At 41.5% G+C, this 13,563-nt stretch overlaps 1 protein-coding gene across 1 annotated transcript in view; it reads right to left on the bottom strand.

Moving 5' to 3' along the window:
• The window catches only part of ARHGEF10 (Rho guanine nucleotide exchange factor 10), a 205,784-nt gene that overhangs the window by 117,691 nt on the left and 74,530 nt on the right, over positions 1-13,563 (bottom strand). The window contains exons 13-15 of the mRNA XM_030198941.1: positions 9,065-9,235; positions 4,424-4,569; positions 2,550-2,725 (exon numbers count right to left, since the gene is read on the bottom strand). Coding sequence (XP_030054801.1) covers positions 2,550-2,725; positions 4,424-4,569; positions 9,065-9,235 — 493 coding nt within the window. The remainder of the gene's footprint in view (positions 1-2,549; positions 2,726-4,423; positions 4,570-9,064; positions 9,236-13,563) is intronic.

Here is a 13,563-nt window from a genome sequence, read left to right as displayed (position 1 = left end):
ACATGCCAGCTCTGTGGCTGACATAAGTTATATGTTTGTATGTTGTGATCCTAGTATTCTATGAAGAAATGTAGGTGCCTACATTCCTTTATAGAGGATGCTCTTATCAAAGGCACAGTTAAAGAATTATCTTCCATAGGTCCAATTCTATAAAGGGCACTGAAAATTAGGTGCCAACAATTTGTGTGCTAAGCGCAATTCTATAACGGCAATATCGTGCATGGTTGCAGTTACGGAATACTAGCATAAGTCTGCATTTTGGCACCCAACTCTACCTACGCTATGTCAAGGGCTGGCGTACATGTTCTTGGCAAAATATTGGCAATTACACACGTAACTGACAGTATTCTATAACTTAGCACCTAATTGCTTTGCACGCCCCTGACCTACCCATGCCCCTCCCATGTCTATATGCCATAGAAATTAGGCACTAAGGCCTGGATTCTATATAAGGCATGGCGAGTACTGTGCATTAAATTATGCGCACACCCAATTTGTGTGTGCTACTCAATTGAGTAACGAGTCAATTAGCGATGATAATTAGTTGATAATCAATTATCACTACTTGGCAATAATTGGAATTTACACACACTTTTTTAGATATTTTCTAAAAAGAGGTGCACATAAATTTTAAAGTGGACAGCTGAAAAGGGGGCACGGCCATGTAAGGAGTGTGGGCATGTTGGGGACACTACTCTATATTATGCATGTTGTTACAGAATTCAGGGGGATGCGCCTACATTTAGGCGTGGGTATTTACAGCAGGTTTTCAGTGGCGTAAATATAGGCACATTCCCCTATGCGCTATTCTATAGACCACGACTTACTGTAGACACGGTTTATACAATAGTGCTACATGCGTTATTCCAACACACCTATGTTTTAGACACCACTTACTGAATCTGGCTCTACATTTATAGAATAGGGGTGTAAGTTAGGAGTTACGGAGTTACGGATCAAGAAAGGGATCTGGGTGTCGTCGTCGATGATACACTGAAACCTTCTGCTCAGTGTGCTGCTGCGGCTAGGAAAGCGAATAGAATGTTGGGTGTTATTAGGAAGGGTATGGAGTCCAGGTGTGCGGATGTTATAATGCCGTTGTATCGCTCCATGGTGCGACCGCACCTGGAGTATTGTGTTCAGTACTGGTCTCCGTATCTCAAAAAAGATATAGTAGAATTGGAAAAGGTACAGCGAAGGGCGACGAAAATGATAGTGGGGATGGGACGACTTTCCTATGAAGAGAGGCTGAGAAGGCTAGGGCTTTTCAGCTTGGAGAAGAGACGGCTGAGGGGAGATATGATAGAAGTGTATAAAATAATGAGTGGAATGGATGTGGATGTGAAGCGACTGTTCACGCTATCCAAAAATACTAGGACTAGAGGACATGAGTTGAAGCTACAGTGTGGTAAATTTAAAACGAATCGGAGAAAATTTTTCTTCACCCAACGTGTAATTAGACTCTGGAATTCGTTTCCGGAGAACGTGGTACGGGCGGTTAGCTTGACGGAGTTTAAAAAGGGGTTAGATAGATTCCTAAAGGACAAGTCCATAGACCGCTATTAAATGGACTTGGAAAAATTCCGCATTTTTAGGTATAACTTGTCTGGAATGTTTTTACGTTTGGGGAGCGTGCCAGGTGCCCTTGACCTGGATTGGCCACTGTCGGTGACAGGATGCTGGGCTAGATGGACCTTTGGTCTTTCCCAGTATGGCACTACTTATGTACTTATGTCATTTACATGAGTAACTACATATTAGCAGTAGAGTGGAGGAGTAGCCTAGTGGTTAGAGCACTAGTCTTGCCATCCAAAGGTGCCTGGTTCAATTCCCACTGCTGCTCCTTGTGATCTTGGGCAAGCCACTTAATTCTACATTGCCTGAGGTATAAACTTAGATTGTGAGTCCTCCAGTGACATGGAAATACCCAGTGTACCTGAATTTAACTCACTTTTCAGTTACTACTGAAAAGGTGTGAGCAAATTAAAAATAATTAGTGCTTGTTGATGCAAATTATTGCTACTTAATGCCAATTTAGAAACCAACTACCTAATATAGTTATGTATATAATTGACCCCTGTGCGTCCAATTGCACCACCAATATTTAGTGCCCTATATAGAACTTGGGGGCATATGTGTAGCATTAAAACCTATTATACTGGAAACTAATAGTCAAATACTCATTAAGGTCCCAATAATGAATATTTTAAATCACCAATAGTTAAAGTATTATAATAAAGTTAAGATAATTAAATGACTTGGGGGAGGGGGAGTTTTAGAAGCCATTTAGTCAGGTAAATATCAACGTACTTAAATCAACAGTTTGAAAATTGCCCATCTCTCGCTCAAGTAAAAGTAAGCAGAATATTCAACATGTGCACTTTTATCTGCGCAAAAGCAGGCAGGTTTGGATTAGGTTTATTACAGAGAACAACTGTCAGCCAAGCAGTGTAGTTCAGTGTTATTGCTAGATTTTTGTTTTGTTTTGTTTTTTTCATATGCCACTGGCACTTCACAGCATCAGAACACTTGTAAATACTTTCACTTACTTGGTGTGGCACTGACTGCAATCATTTCAGCTACATGCTGGGGTGGGTATCTGTGATTCTCTTCTTGTTCTTTACTGCTTCCATATTCTATGACGTCTACATGTTTCAGTGGCACACTCCATTTCAACAAGTACCTCTGACTGGCTGATGCAATGTCACTGCTTTCCTGGGAAGAACTAAAAGAAACAGCACATTCTTGATTTTAGTATAATTCATCTTATATTCCAGGTTATGAATCTTTTTCCTTCCAGGGCAGAAGTGAGTCACTGAAGAATACGTTTGCAGCAAAAATATCAACTAAAATCTAAGGGGCTGATATAAGAAGAGCTCGTCCAGCTGCTCTGCCAAAAAGCAGGTCTGAACAACTCTGTTCAGTTAACTATAGACTGGATGTTCACTCCAAAACAGTTGTTCAATTAAATGTATCCACCCATAGCCAACTGAATATCGGTTCTGGAGAAAACAATGTAAGTCTGTTTTCTGATCAAGTTTTACTTCAACGACAAAAAGAATGAATTGTCATTTCAAGCTCTGAAACTACTTTCTGAGCACTAAAATCCATACCATCACAACCTCTGCCAAGCCCTCTCACTGGTGAAATTTTGGAACTGCTCAAACAACACAGCTCCAGGAGTCCTGGTGAACGGAGCTCACTCTGGTGAATAGTGGAATGGCGCAGTTCTACCTGCTGGTACCTTTCTTTATGAGTGGCCCTGTGAAAGGACTTCCTGGAAATTGTAAAACCTATAACAGAACAAATCTATTGAGTGCCATATGTGCTAAGGCTTTTCTCCCATTTGGGGACAATAAGCAAGCTTTTTAAAGTAGGTAAACCCAAGTTTACCTCCATAACAATGCATTTCAGTTACTGTCCACCATTTATCTGCCCTCAGTGTGGGCAAAAGGCTGTGCTCAGCTTTTAGCTGTATGAAAAAAGATGCTGTGATAGGCTGAGGCATACCGCATATTTACATCTCCATGCATACTTCACAATGAATAATTTTCTCTTGCATCCATTTAAATGTACGGTACACAGAACTTACACAATTTTTGTATCTGCTTTCTGCTTACTGGCTGAATTTTCAAAGGTTCAGCTGGGCCTTCAAGACTGAGACAACAGGAGTCCTTTATTTCTGCAAGACATGACACGGACCGTGTTTTGGCGTGAGCAACACCTGCCTCAGGGGTCCAAGGTTCCTAAATGTATATATGACTCCCGAAGTTAAAGTAATCACAAACTTGTGCTAGAACGCCATAGGTTAAAAAAACTGCCAAAATTCATTTTGGAGGTTTTTTAACCGACGGCCCATGTTGTGTCTTGCAGAAATAAAGGACTCCTGTTGTCTCAGTCTTGAAGGCCCAGCTGAACCTTTGAAAATTCAGCCAGTAAGCAGAATTCAGATACAAAAATTATGTAAGTACTGTGCACTGTACACTTAAAATTTATTTTGGCGGTTTTTTAACCGGCGGCATTCTAGCACAATTTTGCGATTACTTTAACTTTGGGAGTCATATATACATTTAGGAAACTGTTCTCATAGTGTTCCTCTCTTATGTTCTTGATACACAACTTGGACCCCTGAGGCAGGCATTTCTCACGCCGAAACACGGCCCCTGTCGGGTCTTGCAGAAATAAAGGACTCCTGTTGTCTCATTCTTGAAGGCCCAGCTGTGCTTTTTTCTTTGATTTGCTGTATTTGTGTACTGTTTTACCCTCTCTTGCCACTCTGTGAATTGCCAAAGGGAGTTGCACAAAATTTTGAAAATGAACTTGCCGGCCCACTGATACACAATGGACAAAGGAAACTGGGAAGAATGCATGGATCTAATGACCCATATCACTACCATTTTGCTATGTATTAATAGATACTCACCGAGTGTTAACTGTAGCACACATCAACACATCATTTAACATGAAGATACGGCGTTCTTTGGTTTTGACAATCTCTCCTCTCTCATTGTAAACTGTTTCTATCATATCATCTGATCGTATGAGATACCTGTTCCCACTGCTGAGAAGCTAAATAAAAAGGAACAATTTGAAAAAAAATTATTTTCAATGCAAAGAAAACAAAGGAGGCTAGCACAATAGTAGTAAATTAAAACAAATCAGAGGAAATATTTCTTCACTTAACGTGTAGTTAAACTCTGGAATTCATTGACAGATAATGTAGCAAAAACAGTTAGCTTAGCAGGGGTTTAAAAAGGTTTGGATAATTTCCTTAAAAAAAAAAGTCCATAAACCAGTATTAAGATGGACTTGAAAAATCCACTGCTTATACCTGGCATAAGCAGCATAAAATCTGTTTTACTCTTTTGGGATCTTGCCAGGTACTTGTGACCTGGATTGGCCACTGTTGGAAACAGGATACTGTGGACTTAATGGACCTTTAGTCTCTTCCAATATGCTTATGTTATGTTTGAGCTCCTCCAAACATAAGATAGGTCCGTGGTAATCACCGATGTTCATGTTCTGCAAACAGGTCAGGTTTTTGGACTACCTTTAACAAATAACCATAGACCGTTATTAAATGGACTTGGGGAAAATCCACTATTTCTGGGATAAGCAGTATAAAATGTTTTGTACATTTTTGGTATCTTGCCAGGTATTTGTGACCTGGATTGGCCACTGTTGGAAACAGAATGCTGGGCTCGATGGACCTTTGGTCTTTCCCAGTATGGCAATACTTATGTACTTATGTCTCCACTGTATCCAAAGGATAGCCTCAAAACTCAACTGCTAGAGGCCCCAAGGACTAGATATGAACTATCTGCATAACAGTACTACTACTACTACTATTATTAAACATTTCTATAGCGCTACTAGACTTACGCAGCGCTGTACAAATTAACATGAAAAGACAGTCCCTGCTCAACAGAGCTTACAATCTAAATTGGACAGACGAACAGACAGCTAGGGGTGGGGAAACTGCAGTGGTAGGGGTGATAAGTGAGGGTGTTGAGTAAGAGAGTCATGGTTAGGAGTCAAAAGCACTGAATACATGGAACAGTTTTAAAACCATGGCTGGCATTAAAAAACACATTAACTCCCACATTTGAATACTGAACCAACTGATCCCAGATAGGAGGGTTGTAGATCCTAGGGAGATGGAGCTTAATAATGACGTGGGAGTGACTGTACAGTGGGTGGAGTGGTTTGGTAGCGAATTGTGCAAGAATGAAGGTACTGTGGATTACAGAAACTAGAGAATTATACTTGGAAAATAAATACCTTTGTTTATATAGAGAGGAAAGCTTTGAATGTTTTTGTTGTTGTTAAATCACCCTGGGGACATCTGTACAACTGAGGATGCACAACAGGAGTTTATTCTAACACAGATCATGGGTGACCAGTTTCCACTGTAGAATACTAAGATAAGCTGGTGTCAGCATGCCTAAAATCTGGGCGCCTACAGTTACATCAGCCATAGAGCTGGCATAAATGCGGGCACCTACATGTGGCAGGGACACGTGTAACTTATAGTGTTCTGTAAGTTACGTGTGTAATTGGGAGCCCTGACCATGTCCCACCCGTGCTCTACCCATGTATACACTCCATTGCATTCATGCATTTCACAAGTTACGTGTGCCATTAGGCACCCTGCTGGCACTTTTACATGCAAGCATAAACTTACATCTATGTTAGTATTCTGAAAAATTCTAAATTATATTTAAAAAGTCCCACCTGGGCCCAGTTACACCACTAAACTATAGGCCTATTTGCTTTCTATCGAAATGGTCAAAACTCCAAAATAGTTGTTAAATTTAGTAGTTTTTCCTCTTCTCAAGAGGTCATCAAGGTCCAGAGACCCTTTTCGTCTGCTCTTTCCATCCTTTATGGGAGTCAATCATAAGAAAATCTTAGAAAATTAATTCAGTTATCAAGCAGTACAGTTTCTTCTTATAGTTCTTTTCATAGACAACTTAAAACATATCTATTTTGAAAATTTTTCCTCCAGATTCTATATAGCGCACCTAGAGTTCCATGATTCTATAACAACGTGAGGCACCCCGACAAAATAGCCTAGTAACAAAATAGCCCTTGACAAAATAGCCCCCTAGAAAAAAATGCAGTGCCATATTCTGGGCAGCCTAATCAGGCCTTTTTGTCAGGGGGCTAATTTGTCAGGAGCTATATTGTGGGCAGGCCATTTTGACAGTGGCTGTTATGATAGCGGCTATTATGTCAGGAACTTTTTTTGTTTGGAGCTTTTTTGTCGGGACTATTTTGTCGGGGCCATTTTGACCGGGTACCACAATGTGAGCAACTTTAATTGGCTTAAAAAGCCAATCAACCTTGTTAAGAGCACTTAACAAGCAATAATGAGCACTAACTGTCAATAAGTTAAACTTACACTCACAGTTCCCTAAGCATATTCTGTAATACACTACGCCTAAATTTTAATGTGCGCAAGCAAAAAGGGGCTATGGTTATGGGCGAGGAAATGGGTGCTCCAAAATTTACACTCACTGTTATAGAATATGGCCAAGTGAACATAAATCTGCGCACAGTGATTTACTCCACATGTTTCGATGGGACACACCCATCTGCTTCAGGGGTCATACACTCAAAGTTGGAAAACAAATGTGTGGGTGCAGAACAATAAAACTGGTATTTGAAAAAAGCAACGATCCACACTAAAGTCAAATCGGGCGCCATTAATCCTGCCAAAAAAACATCAGTTGGTGGGAGCAAGTGGGATACAAGTGCCATATCACATCACAAAATTGGAAGAGTTTTCCACAATCGTCAAATTTAAGGAGCCACAAACATCATCTGAATGACATACTGTCAAAATTGCACATAAAGGATACATTTATTATATGGGAAAAAAGACCTCAGTAACCAAAACATGCAAATATACTCATTCATATTTGGGTCCTATATTATTCATTGGTCCTAAAAAATTTATAAAAATATATGGGTTCTATATCGCAAGTGCTGCTTGTGTTCAACGTTGTGCAAAACTGTTTTAAAATATATCGGTGTCAGCGGCAAGATGTGGTTCAGAAGAAAGATATGATTGAAATGTGACTGATATGCAAACTTACTGGGCAACCCCTGAAGAAGTCTTATGCAGAGGTGAAATGGGCCTGATTGGCATTCAAGTCGACAGCTAAGTGTTTAGGTTTTTGAGCATAATAAGTACAGTGGAAAGAACTGAACCAACACTTCTACAATGGAATACATATTGGCAGTTTTGAACAATCTATCCAGTTTGAATTGACTGAAACTATGTTTGATCAGATTATGCATAGTTCGATTGTTGAACATTGAACACAAGCAAATTGTTTAATTAGCCACTAATTGTCATAAACAACCAATCAGCAGCTACAACTGGTCTTCACTGGCACTGATTAGCAGTTACGTCTGCAACTGCGATGTCGGTATTCCATAAATTTTGCACATGCAAAATCTATTGAGCACAACTAAAAACGGGGGGGGGGGGGGGGGGGGGATGGACCTGGGAGGGGCACGGGTGGGTCGACGATGTGCCTAGCATTAGCGCAAGCAAATTATAGAGTACTAGCGTTTACACACCTGCTTATAGTTAGGCACGAGCATTTACACCAGCAGTCACTGAGGGGCCCTTTTACAAAGGCCTGCGGTAGTGTAGACACGTGTTTTGGGCACGTGCAGAATCATTTTTCAGCGCACCTGTAAAAAATGCCTTTTTAAATTTTTGCCAAAAATGGACAAGCGGCAAAATAAAAATTGCCACGCGTCCATTTTGGGTCTGTGACCTTACCGCCAGCCATTGACCTAGAGGTAAAGACTCATGCGGTAACCAGGCAGTAATGACCTATGCGTGCCAAATGCCACTTGGTGCACATCCAATACGCGCATCTGAAAATAATTTTCAGCCGCACGTCTCGGATGCGTGCCAAAAATGAAATCACCACAAGAGCCACGTGGTAGCCGGGCGGTAACTCCATTTTGGCGCACACTGGGCGAGCATAGAGCCTTATGAGGCTTAGTAAAAGGGCCCCTATGCTAGCATATGTGCTTATGGCTAAAGCTGAGCAAGCACTATAACATCAAAGCATGGGTGTGGAATAACAGAATCAATGACGATAACTTACAAACAATATGATCCACTCAAAAATAGAGACTTATAGCAGAAAAGGAAGGAAAAGCCTCAAGGAGCTCCAAATCAAAAGAATTATAGAGCTAGGTGTGATCACACAAATCTACTCTTCATCATCAGCAAAAACCTTTCACATGTTATTTTCATATAATTTATCATTCAACAGAACAATTGCTTATGCTCAGATCATATCTACTGGGTGGTATTTACTGGCCCCTAGTGGTGAAATACAATAACTGCATCATCAGCATAATAAAATATTTATCATTTTTAGATCTTACCTAAAACTAGTTTGATTACAGTTTAGGCTTGCAACAATGTTAAAAGATAAGACCGAGGAATGTAGAAATTAATCACATGGGAACACAAAACAGGAAAAGTAGTGCATTATTTCTATCCATTCAAGCTTTTTTTCCCCTTCCCAACCTTGTTTAAGTATCGCTCATTCATTGCTTTTGCGATTTGTTTGATTTCACAGCGTTGATCTGCATCCCTTTTCCTTTCATTCAGTTTCTCTGCCAGAGTTTCCAGCTCTGTGAGAGCCATTTGAAGGGGCAGTCTGTCAGGATGTCCTTTGGTAGTATTCTTCAGCATATCCTGTAGAGAAAGTGCAGAGTCTTGACTTCAGCAAAATAAAGCAAAGCAAAGGGAACAGCCATTGTACTATATCACAGATAATGCCTGTGTGAGAAATGGAGATGAGTAACATTGCAAGAGATTTGGAGAAGCATCATTGTGCTTATAGGTATATTTTTTCCCTCAGTACCTAACCAAGGCACACAGCTATATAGTGCTATTAATGCTGTGCTGTTACATCAGCGTGAAATGTTAACCTCACAAAACCATGCTGGAAATTTCTGACAAGATGCTAGAGTTATAATTAGCTAATAGAAAAGTGACAAGAAAAGCAAAGTGCTTCCACCATGTACAATCCCATGTGTTCTTGCTTTCTTGAAGCCAGTGGCATAACCATGGGGGGGGGGGGGGGCTTGGGGGGAGGGCTAGGACCCCCCCACTTTGGACTTAAGAACTGAGCATGTTCGGGGAATCTCAGCATCAGTGGCTAGAGGCACACCGCTAACTTCTTCTGTACTGCAGAAGCCCAAGGACAAGGTTTGGCTGGCAGGGCTTTCGCATCCTTGTCAGGAAAGGTATTATTTTTGGTGCACTCGAGGGAAAGGGAGGGAAAGTGTTGCTCCCCATTCCACCTTCTGGGCCCCTTCCCAAAACTGGAGGCTGGCAATGCCCCTGCTTCAAGTTTATCATAAGTACAGAACCAGTATTAGGAAAAAGATTTTTAGATAACACAAATGAAAGTGAACACACCAAGCCTTTATGTTTCCCTTTCCCATCAAGTGTACACAGGACAGCCTAGCTGGAAGGTGTCACTCCTAGAGAGCAGACAGCTCACCAGAGCAAGCCCCAAAACCTAGAGGGCATTAGTTCAAGGCACTCTTTTGCCCAACAGATATTGACATCTAGTGGTTACAATAATTAGCACACGTCATTGTGATATGCAGTCCTAGACTGATTGGAGGAGAAAGATACACAAAGCACAGAAGAGGGGAAGCTGTCATTCCAGAGGCCAAACAAAGAGAAAAGGGGAGGTATTGATTGATGATTCTGTGTGGGTCAGAGGCACTCATCTGGTGACCAGACATGATGTCCAGGGAGGTGTACTGCTTCCCTGGAGCCCAAAACATTACAGAAAGGTTGTTGAAACTCATGAGACCCTCTGACTACTAACCCTAAGCAGAGAGAGACAGGAGTATATTGCCCTGTCAGCAGGTGATAAATCTTTCTTTAGATCTGGAGGTAAAGAAAAAAAAAGAACAAATAGAGGGATATTAAGAACTGAAGTGGAGGATGGTTTTAGTGAAGAGGAGAATGCTGAGCTCAGAGCAGCAGAATTCACATATGAAGGGAATGGAAACAAAGAGTTCAAAATTCTGCCATAGGATTTTATCTGATCAACTTTAAACTACATATTCAAAACCTTAGCCATTAAAACCCCATTTTGAATATACTCAATTAAAATTAACCAGATAACTTACTCATGAACTTTATGACAGGAATTTTGGCAGCCTGATATAACCTGATAAATTTAACTGGACAATGTTCAGCATCAACAACTTGTCCAGACAAATATTTATTGGTTTTCAGGGCGGGAAACTTAAAATGTAAGATTTTTCTGGGAACTGCCAAAATTATCCACACAAATGTTTTGAATATCAACCTCCCAGGGACTTGAGTGGCAGACAGGGAGAAGCCAACAAATCATGCAAAACCTGTAACAGCACAGTAGGCGGGTACAAACAGGCTAAGTACTCCTATGGTGCTTTTCTGTTCGCATCATCTACATTCCTACAGTTCTCTCTTTTACTTGTTTCTATCCCAGTTATTGGTGTTAATATTATTTGACAAACCAATAAACCCTTCCTTTGGTGTGCCTATAATTCCTACTTTGAGGAAAGCACTGTAACTCTTTAACAGACTTTTACTTTTTCTAAAGACCTATTGAATGTTAAAGCTGAAGGAGTCAATTAGAGCCTTTGTAGCAGAGATGAATAGGGCCCAATATTTTCTGAAGAGGACACAAATCAGATTCTCAGGACCTTTTTATGTGTTGATTTTGATACCTTTATGTACTGTTATCTATACATATTATCTTATGAATGGTTTCTCTTCACCACACAGAATGTCTGGGTCTTAGAGGTAGGTGCGAGTGATTCCATTGGCAATAAATTTAGGAGAGGCTGAGAGACACTTTGTCAAATGATTTGGCAATTCAGCAATAAGTCATTTTGCACCCTAATGTTTTTAGTTTATCACAAAAACTTGATAATAATTCTGTCTTCTTCAGTAAATGCCGTTTCCACTGTTGGTGTACACAGTCCAGCTTATAATCGAAAGTAATCGCCGGCCATCTTCCGACATAAATCGGGAGATGGCCAGCGATTTCTTGAAAGCGGCGAAATCGGTATAATCGAAAACGGCATTTTTTACAGCATCGCCGCTTTCCTGTTGCTTCGCCGGCGAAAGTTCAAGGGGGCGTGTCAGTAGATTAGCGAAGGCGGGACATGGGTGGGCATGGGCTTGGCTACGAGATGGCCGGCTTTCGCCGATAATGGAAAAAAAAAGCAGCGTTAAGCAGTATTTCGCCGGCTTTACTTGGTCCTTTTATTTTCACGACCAAGCCTCAAAAAGGTGCCCCAACTGACCAGATGACCACTGGAGGGAATGGGGAATGACCTCCCCATACTCCCCCAGTGGTCACCAATCCCCTTCCAAACTAAAAAAATAAAACTAAAAACCCTTTTTCCAGCCTGTATGCCAGCCTCAAATGCCGTACCCACCTCCATGACAGCAGAATGTGTTGTATCCTCCAACAGCCTTTCCCTGGTTGCGATGTGGCTCTGGGGTGAGAGTGACACCTTTTCTGTTAGGTGCCCTGCAGAGAGTCACATTAGCAATGCATTGTGGTGGGTGTAGGGTACTGGGCTCTACTCCCATGGTGATTTTCCCCCCTGCTAACTGGGTCAGACTGTGCCCTGTTTTGTTTCCTGTTGTAGTCCATGCGGGTAGTGGCCATTTTTGTAAGCCAGTTTTAGTTCCCTTTCCTGTGTTAACCACGTTAGAGAAGGTAGTTCTTACCTTCAATGGTGCTGAAATAGGGCATTCTACACCATTGTGCCAGCTCTGACCTACTGCTAATCTTAGTTCCAGGGGACTCTTTGCCAGTGGGGCACAACCTCTGATCTGCAGTTAACTGTGAGTAAACGTGCTTATTTCAAGAAAGGACTTTTTCAGAGAGATTAGTCTTCAGGTGTGAACTGGTGTGCCAAAGTTATACAGCAACAATAAGTCCTAGAGGCTGTATGCAGATCCCTGGAGCAATTTTAGTGGGTGCAGTACATTTGTGGGTAGTGGGTTTTGGGGGGCTCAGCTCCCAAATTAAGGGAGCTATGCACGTGGTGGGAGCTTTTCTTAAGTCCACCGCAGTGACCCCTAGGGTGGCTGGTTGGTGTCCTGGCATGTCAGGGGGGCCAGTGCACTAAAAATGCTGGCTCCTTCCACGGCCAAATGCCTTGAATTTGGCCGGGGTTTGAGATGGCCGACATAACTTTCCATTATCGCTGAAAAACAAACCCGGCCATCTCAAACCCGGCGAACTCCACGGCATTTGACCGGGCTAAACCGTATTATCGAAAAAAAAGATGGCCGGCCATCTTTTTCGATAATACGGTTCCGGCCAGCTGTAGCGCTGCCGCCAACATAGATCGCCGGTGATTTGGCCGGTGACGTTCGATTATGCCCCTCAGAGTCATCACACTGATGTCATTTTTGCAAGGCAGAAAAGTAAGTAAGTAAGCAGCAAGTTCTGGTGGTCAATTATGCAAAGTGTTGCTTGATGTTTATTGCTATAAATTTTCCAAATTTGATTATATTATACTGTTTAACAACATGGCTAGGTGACAAAACCAATGAGTTCCCTTTTTTCCGATCACCATGTACAAAGGTTTGAAAATATTTTCACTCTGCTGCACCTACAACTGAACAGGTGAGAAGGCTGGTTATGGCAGATGGAAGGAAGAGGTGGGGGCCTATAAGGGTGATTTCATTTATCCATTCACGTGGCTTGCTATACCTGAATTTGTCTATAAAAGTGACTAAGTGGTTTACAATTCTAAAAAAACAGTGGGGTCTGAGAAACAAAAGGGAGGGGAGATGCAATTAAAATGTAGTGCCAAAGGCTTCTGTAAACAGGAAAGTTTTGAGCAATGACAAACTTTGGATAAGAGGACTCTAAGCGGATGTGTGCATCTGTGTATAGAAAAAAGCACGTGTGATGTGGAGGGGGGGGGGGGGAGCAGAAAGAGAAAGCTAATTAATGAATTTCTTTAAAATGCAGTAAATAAATCCAA

The sequence above is a fragment of the Microcaecilia unicolor genome, chromosome 3 (assembly GCF_901765095.1).
Source record: "Microcaecilia unicolor chromosome 3, aMicUni1.1, whole genome shotgun sequence".
Classification (NCBI taxonomy): domain Eukaryota; kingdom Metazoa; phylum Chordata; class Amphibia; order Gymnophiona; family Siphonopidae; genus Microcaecilia; species Microcaecilia unicolor.
The sequence above is the reverse complement of the archived record's forward strand: the minus strand, read 5'-3'. Positions and strand labels throughout refer to the sequence as shown.